General features: G+C 71.3%; 1 protein-coding gene across 4 annotated transcripts; it reads right to left on the bottom strand.

Moving 5' to 3' along the window:
- Window positions 1–124: 124 nt before the first annotated feature.
- Window positions 125–22,190, bottom strand: ARHGEF2 (Rho/Rac guanine nucleotide exchange factor 2). 4 transcript variants are annotated; one of them, XM_075445096.1, is made up of 24 exons: window positions 22,149–22,190; window positions 21,872–21,911; window positions 20,817–20,926; window positions 10,859–11,009; window positions 10,001–10,068; window positions 9,810–9,873; window positions 8,850–8,982; window positions 8,662–8,771; window positions 8,436–8,582; window positions 7,197–7,447; window positions 6,991–7,116; window positions 6,645–6,762; window positions 6,291–6,548; window positions 4,512–4,588; window positions 4,231–4,400; window positions 3,987–4,054; window positions 3,649–3,840; window positions 3,427–3,516; window positions 3,243–3,310; window positions 3,119–3,160; window positions 2,253–2,303; window positions 1,749–2,162; window positions 377–548; window positions 125–297 (listed from the first exon to the last, which is right to left on the bottom strand). In XM_075445096.1, the coding sequence occupies exons 2-24, from the start codon at window positions 21,873–21,875 to the stop codon at window positions 212–214; spliced, it is 2,970 nt and encodes a 989-aa protein (XP_075301211.1). In that variant the 5' UTR covers window positions 21,876–21,911; window positions 22,149–22,190; the 3' UTR covers window positions 125–211. The 4 variants fall into 4 exon arrangements, with proteins under 4 accessions (XP_075301211.1, XP_075301214.1, XP_075301213.1 ...); XM_075445099.1 differs by lacking the exons at window positions 20,817–20,926; window positions 21,872–21,911; window positions 22,149–22,190 and adding an exon at window positions 18,982–19,055; XM_075445098.1 differs by lacking the exons at window positions 20,817–20,926; window positions 21,872–21,911; window positions 22,149–22,190 and adding an exon at window positions 16,374–16,421.
- Between the last annotated feature and the right edge of the window lie 426 nt (window positions 22,191–22,616).

Genomic DNA, 22,616 nt, shown 5'->3' with positions numbered 1-22,616 from the left:
TCGTCATCCTCCCCCCCCCCCCCAGCTTGGAGGAGGGGAGGGGGCGACCAGCCCCCCCCCAGCCCCACAAGGCTCCCAGGGGAAGAGCAGCTCCCCAAAACCCCCCCGGGTGCCCCCCATCCCGCTGTCCCCAGCCCCCCCGGCCGGATCCTGCCCCCAGCATCTCCCTGGGGGGGGTTGGGGGGGGCCGGGGGGGGGCCGGAGCTGGTCCCTAACTGTCCGAGGAGCCCCCGTCGCCCTCCTTCAGCTCCTGGCCGCTCTCCACCTCCTCGGGAATATCCTGCATCCTCAGGAAATCTGCGGGAACAGCCCGGGTTAAGCGGCCCCCCTGCCCCGGAGAGCGGGACCTCTGCCCCCCCCCGCCGCGGGGACCCACCTCGGGGGCTGGCGGGGGGTGAGCGGCGGCTCCCCCGGCCCTCGTCCTCCAGGAGCGGGCCCAGGGGCTCCTCGCCCTCCCGCAGCCGGTCGGGCTCCAGCTCGTCCCGGGGGCAGGGGGCGAAGGCGGGGTGGTGGTAGGAGAGGCTGCCGGGGTGGGGGCCGTGGCTCAGCTGCGGAGAGGGAGGCGGGGGGGGGGTCAGGCCTGAGCCCCCCTGCCCCCCAAGCTGCGAGGGCTGAGGCCGGACGAGCTCGTGTCATGCACGAGGCCATCCTTCCTTCCCTGAGCCCCCAAAGCTGGACGAGCTGAGGCCGGACGCACTCGTGCCGCGCATGAGCACGTCCTCCCCACCCCCTCCCCAGGCCCCAAAGTCGGATCAGCCGAGGCCAAACACACTCGTGCCACGCATGAGTGCACCTTTCCCACCACCCCCCCCTCCCTGCGCCCCAAACCTGGGTGGGCTGAGGCCGGACGCACTCGTGCCACGCATGAGCACATCCTTCCCACCTCCTCCGCACACCCCAAACCCTGCTGGGCTGAGGCCGGACGCACTCACTTCATGCATGAGCTCATCCTCCCCTGCCCCAGGCACCAAACCCGGGTGGGCTGAGGCCGGACGCACTCGTGTCATGCATGAGCACAACCTTCCTCCCTGCCAAGCCCCAGATCTGGGTGGGCTGAGGCCAGACGCACTCGTGTCACGCATGAGCACATCCTCCCCTGCCCCAGAACCCAAACCCTGCTGGGCTGAGGCCGGACACACTCGTGTCAAGCATGAGCACAACCTTCCTCCCTGCCCCAGACCCCAACCCCGGGTGGGCTGAGGCCGGACGCACTCGTGTCACGCATGAGCGCATCCTCCCCTGCCCCAGACCCCAACCCCGGCTGGGCTGAGGCCGGATGCAATCGTGACACGTATGAGCCCATCTTCCTCCCTGCCAAGCCCCAGATCTGGGTGGGCTGAGGCCGGACGCACTCGTGTCGTGCATGAGCACATCTTTAACCCCCCACTGCAGCCTCTCTGCACCCCAAACCCAGGTGGGCTGAGGCCAAACACACTCGTGCCATGCATGAGCGCATCCTCCCCTGCCCCAGACCCCAACCCCAGCTGGGCTGAGGCCGGACGCACTCGTGACACGTGTGAGCACACCTTCCTTGCTGCCAAGCCCCAAACCCGGGCGGGCTGAGGCCGGACGCACTCGTGTCACGCATGAGCACATCCTCCCCTGCCCCAGACCCCAAACCCGGGCGGGCTGAGGCCGGACACACTCGTGTCACGCATGAGCACATCTTCCCCTGCCCCAGACCCCAAACCCGGGCGGGCTGAGGCCGGCCGCGCTCGTGCCATGCGCCAGCCCACCCTCCCACCTACCTGCGGGGGGGTGAAGCTGAGGTAGAGCGCGTCGCCGGCCGGCAGACTCCTGCGCCGCGGGTCGGTGCCGCGCCGTCCCCGCACGCCGCCCTCCTGCCGCAGAGCCCCCAGCTGCCGCCGCGCCTCCTCCAGCTCCCGCTCCAGCCGGGCCCGCTCCCGCTCGCTGTCCCGCAGCCGCGTCTCCAGCGCCGCCGCCTCGGCCGCCCGCTCCTGGCAGAGCTGCCGGCAGCGGCCCAGCTCCTCCTGCAGCAGCCCGTGCTGCCGCTGCAGCAGCGCCAGCTCCGTGGCGCCCGGCTTCTCGCCCGCCCGCGCCGCCGGCTCGGGCGCGGGCGGCGGGGCAGCACGGCGCGACGGCTTCTCCGCGCCCTCGTGCAGCTGCAGCTCCAGCAGCGTGTCCTGCCGGCTGACCACCGCCTGCGGCGACGCGGGGTTGGTGGGCAGGGGGATGGCGGTGAGGCCCCCCGCCCCGTCCCGCTCCCCGCCCCGCCGTGGGGTCCCACCGACCTGGAGCTCGTGCAGGAGGCTGTAGAGGTTCACCAGCCGCTGGGTGATCTCCTGCCGAGGGGGGCACGGGATGGTGAGCCCCTCCCCGGGGAAACGGAGGCATGCTGGTGCCATGGGTCTCTGCACCGTCCCGTCCCATCCCATCCCTGTCCCCATCCCTGTCCCCAAACCATCCCATCCCACTCCCCATCCCCATCCCACTCCCCATCCCAATCCCATCCCATCCCATCCCCATCCCATCCCTGTCCCCAAACCATCCCATCCCAGTCCCCATCCCCGTCCCATCCCATCCCATCCCTGTCCCCATCCCTGTCCCCAAACCATCCCATCCCACTCCCCATCCCCATCCCACTCCCCATCCCAATCCCACTCCCCATCCCAATCCCATCCCATCCCCATCCCATCCCTGTCCCCAAACCATCCCATCCCAGTCCCCATCCCCGTCCCATCCCATCCCTGTCCCCATCCCATCCCACTTCCCTTCTCATCCTTGTCTCCATGCGACCCCCACCCCATTCCATCCCATCCCACCCCCATCCCCATCCCAGTCACATCCCATTCCATGCCATCCCCATCCCATCCCAGTCCCTGTCCCCATCCCATCCCTGTCCCTGTCCCCATTCATCCCCATCCCATCCCATCCCTGTCCCTGTCCCCATCCCATCCCATTCCACCCCATTCCCATCCCATCCCACCCCATTCCATCCCATCCCCATCCCCATCCCATTCCATCCCATCCCGATCCCATCCCTGTCCCTGTCCCCATCCCATCCCACCCCATTCCATCCCTGTCCCCATCCCAGCCCCATCCCATTCCATCCCATCCCATCCCCGTCCCCGTCCCCACCCCAGCCCACCACCCTCACCTCCTGGGGTCCCCGCTGCTGGAGCTGGTTGCCGTTCCCGTCCTGCAGAGAGAGGACAGTGACAGCGCGGTGGCCCCAGCACGGGGTGGGGGTGTCCCCCCGATGTCCCCCCCCCCCCGCTCACCCGCTGCCCAGCGTCCGAATCCGCCCTGCAGAACTCCAGGGAGCCGTTGAAGCTGCCGGCGTCGCCGTCTGCGGGGAGAGGCCGGGGCTGAGCCCCGCCGCGGTCCCGGGGGACCCCGAGCCCGGCGCAGCCCCCCCTCCCCTCCCCACCCGGCCCCCGGCCCCCGGCCCCCGGCCCCCCTTACTGCTGGCACCGGGGCTGGGGCAGCTCTCGGCCTCGCCGTGCTGGTCCCGGTCGCGTCCGGCGCCCGTCAGCATCTCCTTCAGGCTCTCCACTGCGGGGGAGCGCAGGATGAGCCCCGCGCTGCGGTGGGGACCCCCGCCCAGCCCCCCGCCTCGTCCCAGTGCGGAGCATCGCCATCCCGGAGCATCCCGGAGCATCCCGGAGCATCCCGGAGCGTCCGTACCTTCCCGGATGGCGTCGTGCATCAGCTTCTCCCCCCGGGACCCCTCGGCCGAGTCGGAGCGGAAGAGGGTGCGGGGGGCCAGGGTGGGCGAGGGGTCCTCGCAGCCGCCGGCCAGCGCCAGCGCGTCGGCGAACAGCCCCACCTTCTCCTCCAGCAGCGCCGCGATCTTCCGGTCGTGCTGCAGGATGCGGTCTGCAGGGCCGGGGGGGTCAGCGGGGCGGGGGGGACCAGCAGGGTGCGGGGGGGACCAGCAGGGTTTGGGGGGACCAGCAGGGTTTGGGGGGACCAGCAGGGCACGGGGGGACGCGGGCGGGGACCCCCGCGGGGGTGGCACCCACCTTTCAGCTTGCGTAGGGACGCTTCGATCTCCGTCTCGATCAGGGGAAAGTCCTGGCGGCTGGGGCAGCTGGGAGGGTCGGGGGCAGGGGGGGTCAGAGCCGGGACCCCCCAACCCCGCCACGCCGCATCCTGCCGAGGCTCAGAGGACCCGACGCGGAGCTGCGCCCGCCGTCACCCTCCCCATCGCCAGCCCCCCCGGCCGCGGGGACCCCCCCGAGCCCCCCACCCCGGGCTGCCGCTCACAGGCTGACGGTCTGCTGGATGACCTTCATCCAGTGGTTGCGGTCGTCGCGCGAGGCGGCGTGGACCTCGTACATCTCCGGCGGCGCGGCGCTGATCAGGAACATCCCCTTCTCCTGGTTGGCGATGTCGCGCACGATGAGGTTTTGCAGGGAGATGACGGCCGGCTTGTCCTGCGGGACGGGCGACGGGGTGGGCACGCCGGCGGGCACACGCTGTCCCGGCACCGGTGCCACCGTCGCGGCCGCGGTCCGGGGACGCGGGGCCGGGCGGCGGCGGCTCACCAGCATGGGGAAGGTGTATTTCTGGTCCTTCTCTTGCAGGAAGATGAGGACGTCGGTCAGCAGCAGCACCAGGACATCTGGGAGGGCGCGGGGGAGGTGAGGGGCCGGGTCCCACCCCGCAGAGCCCCAGGGTCCCCATCGTCCCAGGGCTGCTCCCAAATTCCTCCATGGCGGGGTGAGGGTCTCCTGGCACCCGGCTCTGCAGACATCCCCACCCCCTGGCACCCTGACATCTCCATCCCTCGGTACCCCCATCCCCTGGCACCCCGGTAGCCCGTCACCGTCACACCCAGGTGCCCTCATCCCCCGGCACCCCAGTCCCTGGGCACCCCCAAACGCAGGCACCCTCATCCTCCAGCACCTTCCACCCTCAGCACTGCGGTCGCTGGCAGCCCCACCCTCAGGTACCTCCAATTCCCTGGTACCCCATCTCCTGGCACCCTGCTCCTGCAGCATCCCCATCCCCTGGTACCCCGTCTCCTGGTACCCCACCTCCTGGCACCCTGGGCCCCCAGCATCCCCATGACCTGGTACCCCCATCCCACGGCACCCTGGTCCTTGGACATCCCCATCCCTTGTTACCCCAATTCCTTGGCATCCCCATCCCCTGGTACCCCACCTCCTGGCACCCCGGTCCCCCAGCATCCCCATGCCCTGGTCTGCCCACCCCATAGCATGCTGGTCACTGGGCATCCCCACCCCCTGGTACCCCCATCCCCTGGCACCCTGATCCCCCAGCATCCCCATCCCCTGGTACCCCGTTCTTTGGGCATCCTCATTCCCTGGTACCCTGTTCCTTGGCACCCTGCTCCTGCAGCATCCCCATCCCTTGTTACCCACATTCCCTGGCATCCCCATCCCCTGGTACCCCATCTCCTGGCACCCTGATCCCCCTACCCCATAGCACTCTGGCCCCTGGGCATCCCCATCCCCTGGTACCCCCCATTCCCTGGCATCCCCATCCCCTGGTACCCCACCTCCTGGCACCCTGATCCCCGTGCCCTGGTACCCCCATCCCATAGCACACTGGTCACTGGGCATCCCCACCCCCTGGTACCCCCATTCTCTGGCATCCCCATCCCCTGGTACCCCACCTCCTGGCACCCTGATCCCCCAGCATCCCCGTGCCCTGGTACCACCACCCCATAGCACGCTGGTCACTGGGCATCCCCACCCCCTGGTACCCCCATTCCCTGGCATCCCTCTCCCCTGGTACCCCATCTCCTGGCACCCTGATCCCCCCACACCATAGCACCCTGGCCCCTGGGCATCCCCATCCCCTGGTACCCCACCTCCTGGCACCCCCGTCCCCCAGCATCCCCATGCCGTGGTCCCCCCACCCCATAGCACGCTGCTCACTGGGCATCCCCACCCTCTGGTACCCCCATCCCCTGGCACCCTGATCCCCCAGCATCCCCACCCCCTGGTACCCTGTTCCTTGGGCATCCTCATCCCCTGGTACCCTGTTCCTTGGCACCCTGTCCTTGGGCATCCCCAGCCCCTGGTACCCCGTTCCTTGGGCATCCTCATCCCCTGGTACCCTGTTCCTTGGGCATCCCCAGCCCCTGGTACCCCGTTCCTTGGCACCCTGGTCCTTGGGCACCTCCAGCCCCTGGTACCCCGTTCCTTGGGCATCCCCAGCCCCTGGTACCCCGTTCCTTGGGCATCCTCAGCCCCTGGTACCCCGTTCCTTGGCACTCTGCTCCCCCAGCATCCCCACCCCCTGGCACCTCCCATCCCCAGCACCCTGGCACCCCCCACCAGCACCCCGGCCCCCACCTTTGAAGCGCCCGGCGGCCGTTTTCCAGAGCATGCAGCCGCTGTGCACCAGCTTGCGCCGCAGGAGCTCGTCCTTGCCGAAGACGCCGGCGCGGCTCTCCCAGGGCAGCTGCACCTTGGCCCGGCCGTCCACGCGCCTGTAGACGTCCCAGAGCCGCGCGTTCATCTCGCACGCGTGCACCTCCTCGTTGATGGCGGAGATCAGCTCCTTCACCAGCTTCAGCGCTCGCGACAGGTCCGCGGAGTCACCCTCGTTGTCTGGGAGGAATCGGGGTGGGGTGGGGGGGCACACGGTCAGGGCTGGGCCCCCCCCTGCCGCACAGGCAGCCCCCCGCCCGCCCCCGGCCCCGTCACCTTTGGAGTTCTTCAGGATGCGCTCGATGAGCACCGGGTACTTGGTGATCCTCTGCGTCACCAGCAAGATGCACTCGGGCACGCCGTGCCGTCGGAGCAGCGGGGACCGCGTCATCCGCTGCCGGCGGGACGGAAGGGGCACAGGGCACCCCGTTAGCAGCGGCCACCCCCTCCCCGAGCCCACAGCCACGTTACGAGGCGTCAGGGAGAGACGCGCCGTTGGGGAAACCGAGGCACGGAGTCAGCAGAAGGGTCTTCCAGCGGGGCACGAAGGCCGGAGCCCGCGGGGAGACCCCGACGCCCATCAGGGGGTCCCCCCGCCGCCATGCCGGGGCCGGGTGCTCACCCGGATGAACTGCTGGAAGCGCTTGTCGCGGGCGAGCAGCTCCTTGTACTCCTTCACGGCTTTGGTGTGCTTGCTGCAGAACTCGGAGTAGGCTTTCCTCAGCTGCTCCGCGCTGGTGCCCGAGAACTTGGGGAGAGGAGGGGACATCAGCGAGCCCGTACCCCCCCCCAGCACCCTCCAGCTCTGGTGGCCCCGGCCGTCCCCACCTGGTTGACGAGGATGTCCCCCAGGCGGTTGATGACGAAGTTCTTGTTGCTGTCCTGGGCCAGGGACTCCCTGCGCCGCTCCAGGAGCTGCGCCAGGAACCGCTCGTGGATCTGGCCCAGCTCGTCCACGCAGGGGAAGATCTTCTGCACCGTGGCCGGGTCCACCTGCAGGTCCTCCAGCATGGCCTTGCGGAACATGTTGGCCATGATCTTCAGCGTGCGGACGTGGTGGATCTCCGTCTGGATCAGCTCTGCCGCGGGGCGGGACGGGTGAGAGGGGCAGCCACCGCGGCGGGACCTCGGCTGCTCCGCGCCGCGGGGACGGCACCGCGCCCTGGCCCCACCGCCTCGGGTGTCCCCACCTCTGCATCCCCTCCCCTATGGCCCCACGTCCCCCATCTCCCCATCCCCATGTCCCCATGTCCCCCATCTCCCCATCCCCATGTCCCCATGTCCCCCATCTCCCCATCCCCATCTCCCCACATCCCCCATCTCCCCATCTCCCCACGTCCCCCATCTCCCCATCCCCACGTCCCCCACCTCAGCATCCCCAACCCTGCACCTCTGACATGTCCTTGTGCCCCCATCCTGTCCCTGTGACCTCACCTCCACACCTCCGACCTGTCCCTGCGTCCCCTACCCTGTCCCTGCGTCCCCTACCCTGTCCCTGCGTCCCCCATCTCTCCATCCCCATTCCTGCATCTCCGACCCATCCTTGTGTCCCCAACCCTGTCCCCATGTCCCCATCTCTCCATCCCCATCCCTGCATCTCTGACCTGCCCCTGTGTCCCCTACCCTGTCCCTGTGTCCCCATGTCCCCCTCTCTGACCCATCCCCGTGTCCCCTACCCTGTCCCTGTGTCCCCATGTCCCCCTCTCTGACCCATCCCCGTGTCCCCTACCCTGTCCCTGTGTCCCCATGTCCCCTGTCTGCCCCATCCCCGTGTCCCCTACCCTGTCCCTGTGTCCCCATGTCCCCTGTCTGCCCCATCCCCGTGTCCCCAACCCTGTCCCTGTGTCCCCATGTCCCCCTCTCTGACCCATCCCCGTGTCCCCAACCCTGTCCCTGTGTCCCCATGTCCCCCTCTCTGACCCATCCCTGTGTCCCCAACCCTGTCCCTGTGTCCCCATGTCCCCCTCTCTGCCCCACCGCCGTGTCCCCCACCCTGTCCCTCCATCCCCAGCTCACGCTGCCCTCCCCCGTCCCCCTCCCCGTCCCGCGGGGCCCCTGGCCGCCCACCGTAGATGACGTCCTGGCGCTTCATGACGTCCATCTTGTGCTGCTGCAGGTAGCTGTTGTCCACGGCCAGGCTCCAGGAATCCGCCTCGAAGTCCTTCCCGTCCGTCTCGAAGTCGCTCAGCAGCTGGCTGAGGACGACGTCGGGGCCTGCGCGGGAGGACGGTGGCGGGAGGGGGGGGGGCTGGCCCTGCGCCCCGCGTCCCCCCCCGCCGCGCCGGGTCCCCACCTTCGTCGATGAGCGACTCCACCGAGAGCGTGCGGTTGCGCGTGTTGAGGGAGTCGGTGGACTGGGAGAGGATCCGCCGTATCCCCAGCGGGGACTCGTCGTTCAGCGTCCTGCAGGGGGGACGCGCGTGAGGGCCACGCTCCGGGGACCCCCCCCGGACCCCCCCGGACCCCCGCTCGCCCCCGTACCCGGCGATGTTGGTGGTGGAGACGCTCTTGGAGAGGAGGGAGAGCGAGGGTCGGCCGCGGCGCGGGCCCAGCAGCGTCTGGCGGAAGCTCTCCGAGGGGTAGATGGCCGAGTTGGGGCGCTCCCGGGTGGCGGCTGGGGGGGACACGGGCGGGGGGTGGGCGCCATGGCCCCCCCATCGCCCCCGGGGGACCCCTCCACCCAGCATCCCCCTGCGGGGACGTGCCCCCAGCTCTCCCGGGGGTGTCCCCAGAGCCTGGGGGTGTCCCCAGAGCCTGGGGGGGACCCCAGAGCTGGAGGGGGGGGTCCCTAGAGCTGGAGGGGGGGTCCCCAGAGCCTGGGGGGGTCCCCAGAGCTGGGGGGGTGGTCCCCAGAGCCTGGGGGGGTCCCCAGAGCCTGGGGGGGTGGTCCCCAGAGCTGAAGGGGTGTCCCCAGAGCTGGAGTAGGGGTCCCCAGAGCCTGGGGGGGGGTTGTCCCCAGAGCCGGGGGTCCCCAGAGCCTGGGGGGGGGTCCCCAGAGCCAAAGGGGTGCCCCCAGCTCTCCCGGGGGTGTCCTCAGAGCCTGGGGGGGTCCCCAGAGCTGGGGGGGTGGTCCCCAGAGCTGAAGGGGTGTCCCCAGAGCTGGAGTAGGGGTCCCCAGAGCCTGGGGGGGGGTTGTCCCCAGAGCCGGGGGTCCCCAGAGCCTGGGGGGGGGTCCCCAGAGCCAAAGGGGTGCCCCCAGCCCTCCCGGGGGTGTCCCCAGAGCCTGGGGGGATGTCCCCAGAGCTTGGGGGGTGGTCCCCAGAGCTTGGGGGGTGGTCCCCAGAGCTGTGGGGGGGTCCCCAGAGCCAGGGGGGGTCCCCAGAGCTGGGAGAGGGACCCGGCCCTGCCCCGATACCTCGGTGAGAGGCGGGGGGGGGGAAGGGCTGCCCTCCCTACCCCCCCCCCCGCCCCCCCCCCCATGGCACCTCGCCCCCCACTCACTTTTGCTGCGCAGCGAGACCGACTGCAGCGCCGAGCTGTTCTTCAGCAGCGCAGCTTTCTGTTGCTGGGGGAGGGAGCGGAGGCGTCACGGCGAGTGCCACCGTCCCCCAGGGTGGCGTGTGTGCCCCCCACCCCCCCCAAAAACCCCTGGAGGGGCTGAGACCGGCCAGCTCGTGCCACTTGTGCCTCACCTTCTGCTTCACCTTGGTGCAGTTGGGCAGCGTGTCCTTGCAGCGGTTGTGGATGGTGACATTGCAGGCTGGGGGGGGGACACATAGGGAGAGGTGACAACATGGCCACCCCCCAAGACACCGGGGGGAGCCTCCCGCCGCCCCCACCCCGGGTGAGCCGCCAAGTGCCGGAGCGACGGGAGCAGATGCCAGGGGGATGCGGGTGGACGCGACCAGGAGCCGCAGCTGCCGGGGAGCAGCTGAGCCGCCGCGGCGCTGCCGAGACCCCCCCGGTGCGGCTGCCGAGACCCCCCCCGGCGCCCCTGCCGAGACCCCCCCGGCGCCCCTGCCGAGACCCCCCGGCACCGGCGCACGCAGCGCCCAGTGCCACAGCGCACGCAGCGCCCAGTGCCACCACGGCGCACGCAGCACCCCGGTGCCATGGCACACGCAGCGCCCGGTGCCACGGTGCATGCAATGCCCAGTGCCATGGCACACGCAGCGCCCAGTGCCACGGTGCACGCAGCGCCCGGTGCCATGGTGCATGCAATGCCCGGTGCCACGGTGCACGCAGCGCCCGGTGCCACAGTGCATGCAATGCCCAGTGCCATGGCACACACGCAGCGCCCGGTGCCACGGCGCAGCGGCTCCCTCCGGCACCGGTGCCAGCGGTGCCGGCTGCCTCGCCGTGACGTGCCAACGTGGCGCGCCGGCGTTCGCCGGGATGCCCGGGAGACATTCCAGGAGCATCCCTCCCGCACCCACAGAGCCGAACCGGGGAGCGACTGGTCCAACTGGGAGCGACCGGCCGCTGGCGATGAGGATCCCGGTGCCCGGTCCCGGCCGAGCCGCCCCGGCACAGCGCCCGCGGTTACTCACTGGGGCAGACGAGCGCTTCCTTGGCCGTGATGCTCTTGGCGCAGGCGAAGCACATGGTCATGCCCGAGACGGAGATGGTGGTGAAGAGGTGGCCGTTGGTGTAGCGCGCGTCCTTCTCCTTGCCCTCCTTCATCTTCTCCTTCTCCCTGCCCTGCCCGGGGAGACGCGGGGGGGGGCCTGACGGGGCTGCGGCACGGCGGGCGCCCGCCGGCACCCCCCGCCGCGGCCCCGGCTTGCTTGGCGAGGCGGCTCGTGGCGGCGGGGGGACGGGGGTGAGGAGGGCCGCCCCGGTCCCCCGCGACGCTCGGGGGGTCCTGCCACCCCGGGGGGGGTGGGTCGGGGAGCGGCGCGGCTGGGGAGAAGCCACCCCGATCGCTCCGCTCGCCCGTGCTTCCCATCATCATCATCATCATCATCATCATCCCATAACCATGACAACCGGGTGGCTGCGGGAGAGATCCCCCCGCCCCCCCCCCCGGCACCGCAGCCGCCAGCCCCAATGGGGATGAGATGCGGGGGCCGCAGCTGGGGGGGGGGATGCTCCCCGGCACCCACGGGGGCTGGGGGCATCGCCGGAGCCTCGCAGCCGGCAGCCCTGCGCCCCCCCCCTCCCTTTTCTACCCAAAGTGGCTGTTTTCAGCCTTTTTCCCCCAAAACGGGGGTTTGGGGGGCAGCCACCCCCCCACCCACGGGGGTGGCTTTGGGGGTCGGTTTGGGGACCCCGCTGCTCGCCATGGCTTCCCCCCCCCCGGAAGAGAGGAGCGAGCGGCGTTATCCCCCGCATCTCGTTATCCCCCCCATCTCGTTATCCCCCCCATCTCGTTATCCCCCCCATCTCGAGGGCGGCCGCTCCTGCCTCGGCCCCCCCCCGTGCCCCAACCAGCACAGAGCTGCCTTTGTCCCCCCCCCCAGCTGCGGCACCCGCCCGTGCCTGGCACCGGGGCACCCACCAAACCCACCCCCTCCGCGCCAGCCCCCCCAGCCCCCTTCCCACGGCTCAGCGTGATGCCGGAGTGGGGGGGGGTCCCCGTTTCCATCCCTGTTCCCGAGTCCCCCCGGGAGGGTGGGTGAAAGGCCCAGGGCCCCCCCAGGAGGGGTGGGGAGGAAGGTGAGGAAGGTGAGGAAGACCACGGGACAGGAGTGGGCCACGCGCACCCCCCGCCCGTGGTCCCCAGGGAGAGGAGACCCCCAGGGAGGGGGGGGGGGACGCCGGGGGGGCCACGGCCGGGCAGGGGGGGTCGGCGCTCACCCGCTCCTCGCAGAGGGGTCTCTCCGCCTCCGCGTCCGCCGGGAACGGGGCGCAGGAGCAGCAGCACATCCCGGCCCCCCCGGCCCCCCCGGCCCCCCCAGCGCCCACCGAGCCTCCCGGCCGCCACCGCGGCCCCGCGTGCACCCCGGCCGCTCCCAGGCCTGGTGCTTTTTGCTTTGATTTTTTCTTTGCTTTGCCTTTTTTTCCCTGCCTTTTTTTTTTTTTTTTTTTTTTTTTTACTTTTTTTGGCCTCTTTGCTTTCCTTTCTTTTTTCCTTTCTTTTTCCCCTTCCTTTATTCCTTTCTTTTTTCTCCTTTTTTATCTTTTTGGTTTTTTCCTTTCTTTTTCTCCTTTATCTTTTTTGTGTCCTTTTTTTCTCCTTTTTTATCTTTTTTTGCTTTCTTTTTTCCTTTCTTTTTCCCCTTCCTTCATTCCTTCCTTTTTTCTCCTTTTTTATCTTTTTTGCTTTCTTTTTTCTCCTTTTTATCCTTTTTGCTTTCTTTTTCCTTTTTTCCTTTCTTTTTTATCTTTTTTGCTTTCTTTTTTCCTTTCTTTTCCCCCTTCCTTCATTCCTTTCTTTTTTCTCCTTTTTTATCCTTTTTGCTTTCTTTTTTCCTTTTTTCCTTTCTTTTTTATCTTTTTTGCTTTCTTTTTTCTCTGTTTTCTTTTTCCTTTTTTACCTTTTTTCCCCTTTTTTTCTCTGCTTTCCTTTTTTAGGGCCTTTTTTCTCTGTTTTCCTTTTTTCTTTTTTGTTTTGCCTTTTTTTCCTCTTCCCCCCCCCCCCCTTTCCTTTTCCCCCGCTTTCTTTCCTTTCCCCCCACTTTCCCTTCTCTCCTCTGCTTTTCTTTTTCTCCTTCTCTTCCCTTCCCTACCTCGGCCGGGCCCCCCCCCCCGCCCTCCCCGGGGGTCCCGGCAGCCCCGGCCCCGCCGCAGGAAGCCCGGCAGACAAAGGCGGGCGCCGGAGCCCCTTCCTGCCCCCCCCCCAGCCCCCCCGGAGCTGCCCCCGACGCCGCTCCCCCCGCCCCGGTCCCCCAAACCCGTCCGGGTCCCCCCCCAGGGCTCCCACGGGGGTCGGAGGGGGCACTGGGGAGCGGGACCCCCCCGCGGCAGCCCCAGACCCAGCGCGGGGGGGGGGGGGCACAGAGGGTCCCGCTGCCCCTGGGACCCCCAGGACCTGGGGACGGGACAAGGGGTGACGGGGGGGACCGGGACCCCCACCCAGCCCCGATGCCCGGCTCCGACAGCGGGTTTGGGAGTGCGGGGCTGCACCCCATGGCCGGGGGGGGGAGCATGGCGGAGGCAACCGGACCCCATAAATACCCCGGGGGGGGGGGGGGAAAAGGCAGCCTTGCCACCACCTCTGCCCCCCAAAACACGTGAGGTGGCTGCGAGTCCCCCCCGCCGCCCCCCAGACCCCAGCGGTTACCCCAACACCCCGCCCCCAGCATCACCCCCAGCCCCCCCAAAACCCCCACCCCGGCCAACGCGACCGAACCGGGGCTCAAGCCAGACCCTGGCACCGCGGTCCACGGGGCCGGGGGGGGTCCCAGAGGGGGTCCCGGGTCCCCCCGCCCCCGAGCTCCCCGGCGCTGGCGGGGGGCAGAAAGTTTCTCCGTTTATAAACAGAACCGGGGGGGTTCTGGGGGGGCTCTGGGCCGGGCGGGTGTTATTTCTGTTGGCACCGCCACGACGTCGCCCACGAGAGCCCGCGTCCCCTCCCGCGCCAGGACCCCCCCGCGCCAACCTCCGTAGCCCCCAGACTCCGGCCAGACCCTGGCGGGGGGGGGGGGGGGAGGTTTTTGGGGTGATGACAACCCCAGCTGCCACCACCCCATGGTGTCCCCCCCCCCCAAAAACCGCCACCTGCGGCATCACCACACCCGCGCCGGGGGGGTAAAAGCTCGGGGGGGGGGGGTGGGAACCCCCCGAAAAAGCGAAGGCCTGACCTGGGGGATGGATCCGAGCCCCGAAACGGCGTCACGGAGGCGCTGGGCCCCCCCCTCGTTGGGGACGGTCCCCCCCCGCCTGCCGCCCCGCCGCCGAACAAAGCCCACGCCGGCCAACAAAAGACAACGCCGCGCCGGGGCCGAAAACTCGCGGGGGTCCCCAGCAGCTCCTTCCCCCCCCCCCAAAAGAGGGGATGCCCCCCCCCCAGCGAACAAAAGCCCCATTCCGGACCCCAATTTGCCCCTTCGGAGGTTTTAAGCCCCCAGAGGAGAGAGGCCGGGGGTATCGGGGGGTTCAGCCGGGGGGGGTGCGGCGTGGGAGTGGTGGGGACCCCCCCCTCTGCTGTTCTGGGGAGGCTCCAAGGTTTATGAGCGGGGGGGGGCCTGACCTGCCGGGGTCCCCCCAAAAGCAGGTCCCACTGCGGAGACGGGGTCCCCACGGTTGCAAAGCCGCGGTGGGACGGTGGCAGGGGGGGTTCCCCACACAACCCCCCCCACAACCCCCCCCACATCCCCTCTGCCACCGGCACAGCCCAGCCGGGGGGGGGTCCCCCCCACTCCCCCGCTGCCTTTTCTGGGGGCCCCCCCATTTCTAAAGCCGGCGGCGGGGACGGTGGCAGCTCTGCGAGCGCGTGGCAGCCGTCCCCTCCCCGGGGGGGGGACACCGACAGCCCCCCCCCGGCCCAGGGCACGGCTTCGGGTGGGGCAAACCCGGCTTCGATGAAACTTTCTTTAAACAAAAAAAACCAAAAACCGCCATTTCCCCCCCCCCCCCCCCCGGGGCCGGCGCAGGAACCAACAACCACTTCCCGCCAGCCGCCGCCTCCTCCGGCCCCCCCCCCGAAACCCCGACCCCCCCCCCAAATCCCGACCCCCCCCCAAACCCCGACCCCCAAACCTCCGTCTGGCACAGACCCGACGACCTCGGTTCACGCGAGGCCGACCCGCGCCACGTGAGCCAGGGGATTCCCCCCCCCCCCCCGAAAATCCCCAGTTTGGGGTAAACTGAGGCAGGGGGGGGAGCGGGGCGTCGCGCGCCCGCCTCGCGCACCCACCTGCCTCGCCCGCCCCGCGCCGCACAAAGCCCTGCCAGGCGCAGGCACCAGCTGGGTCGTGTCTGTGTCCCCCCCCCGTGTCCCCCCCCCCTCCTTGCCCGTCGTTTCGCCACGCCGGCGATTGCCACACGCTCCGGGCAGCGCGACGGCCCCCGCCTCGCCGAGACGCGGGCGATGGCTCCCGCGGGACGAGCGCGCCCCGGCTCGCCGTGCCTCAGTTTCCCCAACGACGGCAGGGCTTTGTCTCCACCGGGCTGCGGACAATAAAACCGGGGGGGGGGGTCCCACTGTGCTCCCACCCCCTCACGGCGGGGAGAAGGTGACTTCCTCACCGGCTGCATCGCAGCTGGGGGGGTCCACGCCACCGCAAGGCCTTCGGCCTCGGCGGAAACAAGGCTGATGGGCGAGGGCGGCGGAGGAAGTTCGGCCGAGGAAGTTGCCGGCGGGACGTTCGTTCGGTGTCGGGGGGCCCAGCGTGGCGGCGGGGGTCACAGCGTGGTGGCGGGGGTCCCAGCACAGTGGTGGGGGTCCCCGCACAGTGGTGGGGGTCACAGCGTGGTGGCAGGGGTCCCAGCACGGTGGCGGGGGGTCCCCGCACAGTGGCGGGGGTCACAGTGTGGAGGTGGGGGTCACAGCACGGTGGCGGGGGTCCCCGCATGGTGGCAGGGGTCACAGCGTGGTGGTGGGGGTCCCCGCATGGTGGCAGGGGTCACAGCGTGGAGGTGGGGGTCACAGCGTGGAGGTGGGGGTCACAGCACGGTGGCAGGGGTCCCCGCACAGTGGTGGGGGTCACAGCGTGGTGGTGGGGGTCCCGGTGTGGCGGCGGGGGTCCCGGCACAGTAACAGGGGTCCCCGCACGGTGGCGGGGGTCCCAGCGCGGTGGCGGGGGGTCCCGGCGCGGTGGCGGGGGTCCCGGCGCGGGTGGCGGGGGTGACGCGGCGGGGCAGCCGGGGGGGGTCATTGTCTTCCCAGGAGACCCCGCTGCGCGACGGGGAGCGGCGGTGCCACCCTCGACCACCTCCCTGTGCCCCCCCCCCCCCATTTTGCTAGGGACCCCCCCCCCAAAAGGTGCATAAACACCACCCCCCCCTTCTTATGAGCATCCCCGCACCCCCCTTCGCCCTGGCAGGACCCCGAAGCGAGTGACCCCCCCTCAGACGGAAATGCCCCCCCACCCCACCCTCCCCTAAGGGAGAGGGGCGGGGGGGACTCCCCCGGCCCCTCTCCCTTAGGGGGGGTGGGTGGAGGGGCCCACCGGGACCCACCTTATCGCGCTCGCTCCTCTCCCGGGGCAGCGGCTCGGTGCGGGACATCACGCGTGGAGCCGTCCCGCCCCTTCCCGCCCCCCCCCCTTCCTCCCCCTCGGCCCCGCCCCCCCCCTCGTGCTGCCCGCGGGCCTTTGTTCGCCGCGGGACCGGCAGCGCGCAGGATCGGGCCCCCGGCAGCGCGGGAACGGCCGCTGCGGGGGGGGGGGGCCGGTCCGACACCCACCCCCCCCCCCGACCACCCCCCCAGCGGCTCCCTGGGTCCGTGCCCCCCCCCGCCCCGCTCTCCTGCCTCAGTTTCCCCTCCCCGCCCGCACCCCCCGCCCGGGCTCCTCACGCCTTGTGGGGCCACGACCCCCGCCGGACTCCAAAATAAAAGGAAAACCCCACGGGACTGCGACCCCCCCATCGTCCGGCTGCCCCAAAACTGCCCCGAATCCCCCCAAACTGCCCCGAATTGCCCCAAAACTATCCCGAATCACCGCAAAACTGCCCCAAATCCCCCCAAAACCGCCCCAAATCGCCCCCAAACTGCCCCGAATCGCCCCAAAACTGCCCCAAATCCCCCCAAAACCGCCCCAAATCGCCCCCAAACTGCCCTGAATCGCCCCAAAACTGCCCCAAATCCCCCCAAAACCGCCCCAAATCGCCCCCAAACTGCCCTGAATCGCCCCAAAACTGGCCCAAATCCCCCCAAAACTTCCCCGAATCTCCCCCATACTGTCCTGAATCGCCCCCAACTGCCCCGAACCCCCCCAAAGCGCCGTCCCGGGGCTCCACGCGAATCCCGGGGTGACTTTTGTCCCCCCGTTTCGGGGCTCTCGGCACCCGGAGCAGGTCGGTGCCGGACCCCTTCCCCGCAGAGCTGCTCCTGGGGGGGCTGCCGCTTCCCCCCCAGCTTCGGGAGGGGGGATTGGAAACGCCGCTTCCCCCTCCCCAGACCCCCAGTGACGGAAAGTCAGGCTGAAGGCAGGATTTCGGAGAAATTTTGCGTTTTTCCCCTTAAAACGGCGGCGGGGGGGGGGGACCCCAGCGCCCGGCGCTGGACGTTAACCGGGGGCGGCCGGGATCGGTCGGATTTATCCCGCTGCCACGGAGCGAACCGCGGCACCGGGACGGCTCCGCGTCCCGCCAGCGCCCGCAGCTGCGCCCGAGGGGACGCGTTTTGGGGACCCCCGAGTGTCACCCGGTGACCCCCCGGGCCGAAGCCACCCAGCCCGCTGGGCGCGAGCCGCTGCTTCGCCGAATCAACGACCCCCCCCCCCCCCCGGCACCGCAGCCGCCAGCCCCAATGGGGATGAGATGCGGGGGGGGGGATGCTCCCCGGCACCCATGGGGGCTGGGGGCATCGCCGGAGCCTCGCCGCCGGCAGCCCTGTGCCCCCCCACCTCCCTTTTCTACCCAAAGCGGCTATTTTCAGACTTTTTCCCCCAAAACGGGGGTTCGGAGGGCAGCCGCCCCCCCCACCCACGGGGGTGGCTTTGGGGGTCGGTTTGGGGACCCCACTGCTCGCCATGGCTTCCCCCCCCCCGGAAGAGGGGAGCGAGCGGCGTTATCCCCCCCATCTCGTTATCCCCCCCATCTCGTTATCCCCCCCATCTCGTTGTCCCCCGCATCTCGAGGGCTCGCCGAGGGGACGGGGACAAAGCCTCGTGGGCACGAAGAGCCCCCGCCACCGCCCCGGGATGGCGGCGGGAACCACGGCCCGCGGCGAAGGAAGCGGCGGCGGCACGGCGGTGCCGGACGCCACGCGGCGAAGGAAGCGGGCGCGATGCCCCCGCGCCGGGCGGGACGCGGCCCCCCGCACCGGGACGGCGGGAAAAACGCGCCCCAGGACCCCGGAGTGGGGACCCTGCAGCGCTGCCGCCGAGGCCGCGTTTCGATGGCACCGCCGTCCGAAGCGGACCCTGGCGAGGCCCCGAGCGTGGGGGGGGACACGCCGTCCCCCTCCCCCCTCTGTTCCCCCCCAAACGCCGCCATCTGGGGGTTTGCTTCCTCCCCCCCCCCCCAAACGCAGCCCCCCAACCGGTGGAGGGGACCCCGAGCGGGTGCCCCGTCACCCCGCGGCAGGCTGCGGTGGGGCGGGGGGGGTCCGGTGGGGGCCGGGATGGGGGTGGGGGGTGGAGGGGTCCGGTGCCTCTCCCTGCGTGGCGGGGCCCGATCCGGGCGCTGGAAACCCCCCGCGAGCGTCACGTGGGGCCGAGGGCGAAGGGGGAAGCGGCGGCGGCCGAGCCGTGGGAAGGCAGGAAGGGTGGGGGTGGGGGTGCGCCGGTTGCAGGGGGGACCCCCAGCCCAGGGCGGGGGGGGAGAAACCGCCTGGTCCCCCCCCTTCCCCTCACCGAGACCCCCCAGCTCCCAGCCCGTCGCCAAAACCTCGGCCGGGCATCGCCGCCGGGCATGGCGGCGGGGACGCAGCCGCCCCACGGCACGGCGGGCACGGCCGGATCGCGGGGGGGCCCCCCGCCACGCAGCCCCCCCGCATCCCCCCGGCCACCCCTAGCACGGGCGGGCGCCGAACCGGCGTCGCGGGGTGCTCGGGGGGGCCCCCGCAGCGGCAGCGACCCCCGAGGCCCCTGCGGGCCCCCCGCGCTGAGCCTCGGGGACTCACCGAGGGCGGGGGGCGGCCGGCCATGGCTGCGGACCCCCGGGCGGGCGCGGAGGCCTCGCGGCGGCGGCGAGCTGGGCCGCGGCGGCTCGGTTATGATTTCTTCCTGAAATCGCGCGGTCCCTCCCCTCGGCGGCCCCCCCCCCGCGCCCCGCCAGCGCCCAGCGCTCCCCACCCCCGCGTGGACCCCCCCCCAGAACCGCCCTGGGTGCTCTCGGCTGCCCGCAGACCCCTCGCGGTCCCCTCTGTTGGGGTCCCCTCTATTGGGGTTCCCCCCTATGGGGGTCACCCCCATCGATGGCCCCCATCGAGCGCCGGTGACTCCCCCCTGCGCTGCCCCAGCCCCCCAGGGACCCATCGCCCCCCCCCCCCCGGCCGCTGCTTGGGACCCCCCCAAACCACGAGCACCCACACGACCCGGGGTCCGTCCCCCGCCGCGGGGACGGGCGCTGCTTCGGCCGTGCCACCGGCACCGCGGGCCCCGTGGCGGGGCGGCCGTGCCGTGCCCCCCCCCGGCAGCGGTGCTGGGGTGGGGACCCCGCTCCCCCCGCACCCCGCTCCCACCGCACCCCGCTCCCCGCTGCGCCCCACGCACACCGAGAATAACCCCCGGGTTTCACGGCGCCTGCGGCCGCGGCTGAGCCCCCGCGGGGTGGGACGGGGCTGGAGCCCCCCCAGGGGTCCCGGGCCGTGGCGGGGTGGGCTCGGGCCCGCTGGCGGGGGGAGCGTGGCCCCCCCGACTGATGTCAGCCGCTGGCTCTGATCCGGGCGGCGGGGAGGAGCGGGGGGGATTTGGGGGGGGGGGGGGGGATAATGGCTTCGCATGGCGGCAAATCGCCACCCCGGGGGTCCGCCGCGGGGTGGGCAAGGTGGGCTTCAGCCCCCCCGAAGTGGGTGGCGGGGGGGTGGAGGGGACGGCAGCACGACGGGGACGCGAAGCCGCCGGCAGCCCCCACGTCCCCAAGACGCTGCGTGCGTCGCCGTGCCTCAGTTTCCCCCTCGGCTCCCGGCGCCCTGGGAGGGGGCAGCGAGGACCGGGGTGGACCCCACCGCCTGTGCCCCCCCCGCTGCCACCCGGAGCGAAACCGAAGCACCCCAGCACCCCGCGCGCAGCCGCCGCCTCCTGATAAGAAATGGGGAAACTGAGGCAGGGGGGGTGGGGGGTGCGGCAGGGTCCCGCTGCCCTCCGAGCCGGAGGGAAACGTCCCGCAGCGAGGAATGGCTGCCGGAAGGCGCGGGGGGGCCCGGGGGGGGGCGGCCCATGAGCTCAGCGCACAAACAAGCGCCCGGGCCAGGAAAAATCTCATTTCCTCGGCCGCGGCGGGGGCCGAGCGCGGGGAGCCCCAGCGGGGCCCGACCCCCCCTCCGCGGCGGGCAGGGGGTCCCCGTCCGGCCCCGGTGCCCACCGCCATCCCGGGCACCGCACCGGCAGCGGCGGCCGCACCGCGACGGGGGGAACGCGGGGACCGGGGCGGGGGGGGCGACGGCCGCGCCACCGAGACCGCGTCGCCGGGGCCCGGGCGGGAGCTGGCACCCCCCGGGCAAGCGCCCGCCACCTCGGCCTCCTCCCCCGAGAGCATTCGGGGGTTCCCCCCCCCCTCTGCAGACCCCAGAGTATGAAAACCGGCGGCGGACGGTGCCAGGGAGGGGAAACTGAGGCACGGCTTCCCCAAAACCGGCGACGGACGGTGCCAGGGATGGGAGGGGAAACTGAGGCACGGCTTCCCCAAAGGGCAGAGCGTTAAATGACCACCCCCCCCCCCATCCCAACCCCAACGCCGCATTCCGGGATGCGAATCGCCCCCCCCCCCGCCACCCCCTCTGCCTCCCCTCCCTACCTTCGTCTTCGCCGTCATCCTCCTGATGAAGCTGAGGGTCCGGCCCAGGGGGGTCTCCTCCCAGCTCGCCGCCCCCCCCCGCCAGCTGCCCGCAGCTCCCGGCGCCGAAGCTGCGGAGATGGAGGACACAGCCCGGACAATCCCCCCCTGTCCCCTCTGTCCCCTCTGTCCCCCCCGTCCCCCCTGTCCCCTCTGTCCCCCCGCAGCGGGGAGGAGCGAGCCCGGGCGCCCCAGCCCCCCCCGCTGCCCCGCACCGGCTGCTCCGCTCCCCGCGGGGCCCAGCTCAGAGCCCCCCCGCTGCCGGCCCCGAGCCCCCCAGGGCGCTGAGACCCCCCCCAGGCAGGTGGCTACGGCCCCTCCTTGGGGACCCCCCCCGCCCCGACACCGGCTCCGCGATTCGGGGAGCGAGGCGGGGGGTCCTGGTTTGTGCGGGTGCAGCCCCACGGTTGTGGGGTGCTGCGGGCATGGAGCCCCCGCTTTCCCCGGGGAGACCCTCTGTGGGGGGCCAGCCCTGCTGCCAGCCCAGCGCTGGGGACATGGGGGGGGGTCAGCCCTGCTGCCATCGCTGGGGACGTGGGGGGGGGGTCAGCCCTGCTGCCATCGCTGGGGTCATGGGGGGGGACAGACCTGCTGCCATCGCTGGGGACATGGGGGGGGGGCGGCTGCGGGGTGCAGGGGTTGGGGGCCAGCTCGTCCCCGTCCCTGTCCTCGCTCGTCCCCGCGGGGCTCCCCGCGATGCCCCTAACGAAGACGGCCATGGGCTGTGACAGGGGACGCCGCGGGCCCCGTGCCCCCCGCGCGCCGCCAGGCAGCCCGGGGATGGGGGGGGGGGACGCAGCGCCGGGCGCGGGGGGCTTCGGTCCCGCTGACCCCGACGCCGGGAGCGAGCGAAGCGTGCCGGGTCTCAGCCCCTCTCCTCCCCGCGGCCGCGAGCCGAGAAAATTCCCTCTCTGGGCCAAGATTTCCATCTCTGCACCCCCCCCGGGGGGTCTCTGCCCCCCGAGCCGCCCCGCTGACCCCCCCCCGGCACAGGGCGCTGCGTCCCCCCGACTCACCCATGGACCAGGCTCTGCCGGGAGCCGAACGGCGAAATCTCTGCGACGGCAAAAGAAAAATGAATTAAAAGCGGGGGGAGCGCGGCGGGAAGAGCCCCCGCTCCGGGATGGCGAAGCCTCCGCCGCGGGGTGAGGAGGGGGGAATAATTAAATTGGCGGCAGCACCATGGATTTGGGGTCGTTACTGGGGAGGTGGGAGCAGGGCCGGGGCGGGGAGCGACACGGGGGCCGCCACCCCGGTCCCGAGCGGGGGGTCCGCGGGGGGTCCGCTGCTCACCCTCGGCGTGGGCGAAGCTGTCGATGCCGCTGAGCGATGCCGATTTGGGGAGGGTGCAGCCGCCGGCGCCCTGCCTGCCCCGGCACCTCGGCAGCCTCCGCGCGTCCTCCTGCCAGCGGTGACGGCCTTGGCACCGGGACCACCGGCTCCCGTCCCTGCCACCCTCCGCCTGCCCTTCGGTGGGGGTCCCCAGGATGCTGCGCCCGGTCCCGTACTGGTGCCGGACGGTCCCCGGGCTCCTGCCCCATCGATTTTCCCCTCCCTGCTGTTGACCCCCAAGAAGAAGCTGCTCCCAGAAGGCAACGGAGCTTGGGCAGGAGCATCCCGCTCCCAGGATGGCGGTGAAGCCACCAAGGATGACAGCAAAGCCACCCAGGACGATGGCAAAGCCACTCAGGATGACGGCAAAGCCATCCAGGATGGCAGTGAAGCCACTGAGGATGACAGCAAAGCCATCCTGGATGATGG

This window comes from Opisthocomus hoazin, chromosome 30 (genome assembly GCF_030867145.1).
Source record: "Opisthocomus hoazin isolate bOpiHoa1 chromosome 30, bOpiHoa1.hap1, whole genome shotgun sequence".
NCBI lineage: Eukaryota > Metazoa > Chordata > Aves > Opisthocomiformes > Opisthocomidae > Opisthocomus > Opisthocomus hoazin.
The sequence above is the reverse complement of the archived record's forward strand: the minus strand, read 5'-3'. Positions and strand labels throughout refer to the sequence as shown.

Bases quoted from the DNA above. Each gene is read 5' to 3' on its own strand.
- ARHGEF2 (XM_075445096.1), bottom strand. The intron at 8,983-9,809 runs GTGAGTGGGGGG...TGTCCCCCCCAG, and splicing joins GGTCTCGCTGCGCAGCAAAA to CCGCCACCCGGGAGCGCCCC. The intron at 3,161-3,242 runs GTGAGCGGGGGG...CTCTCTCTGCAG, and splicing joins ATTCGGACGCTGGGCAGCGG to GACGGGAACGGCAACCAGCT.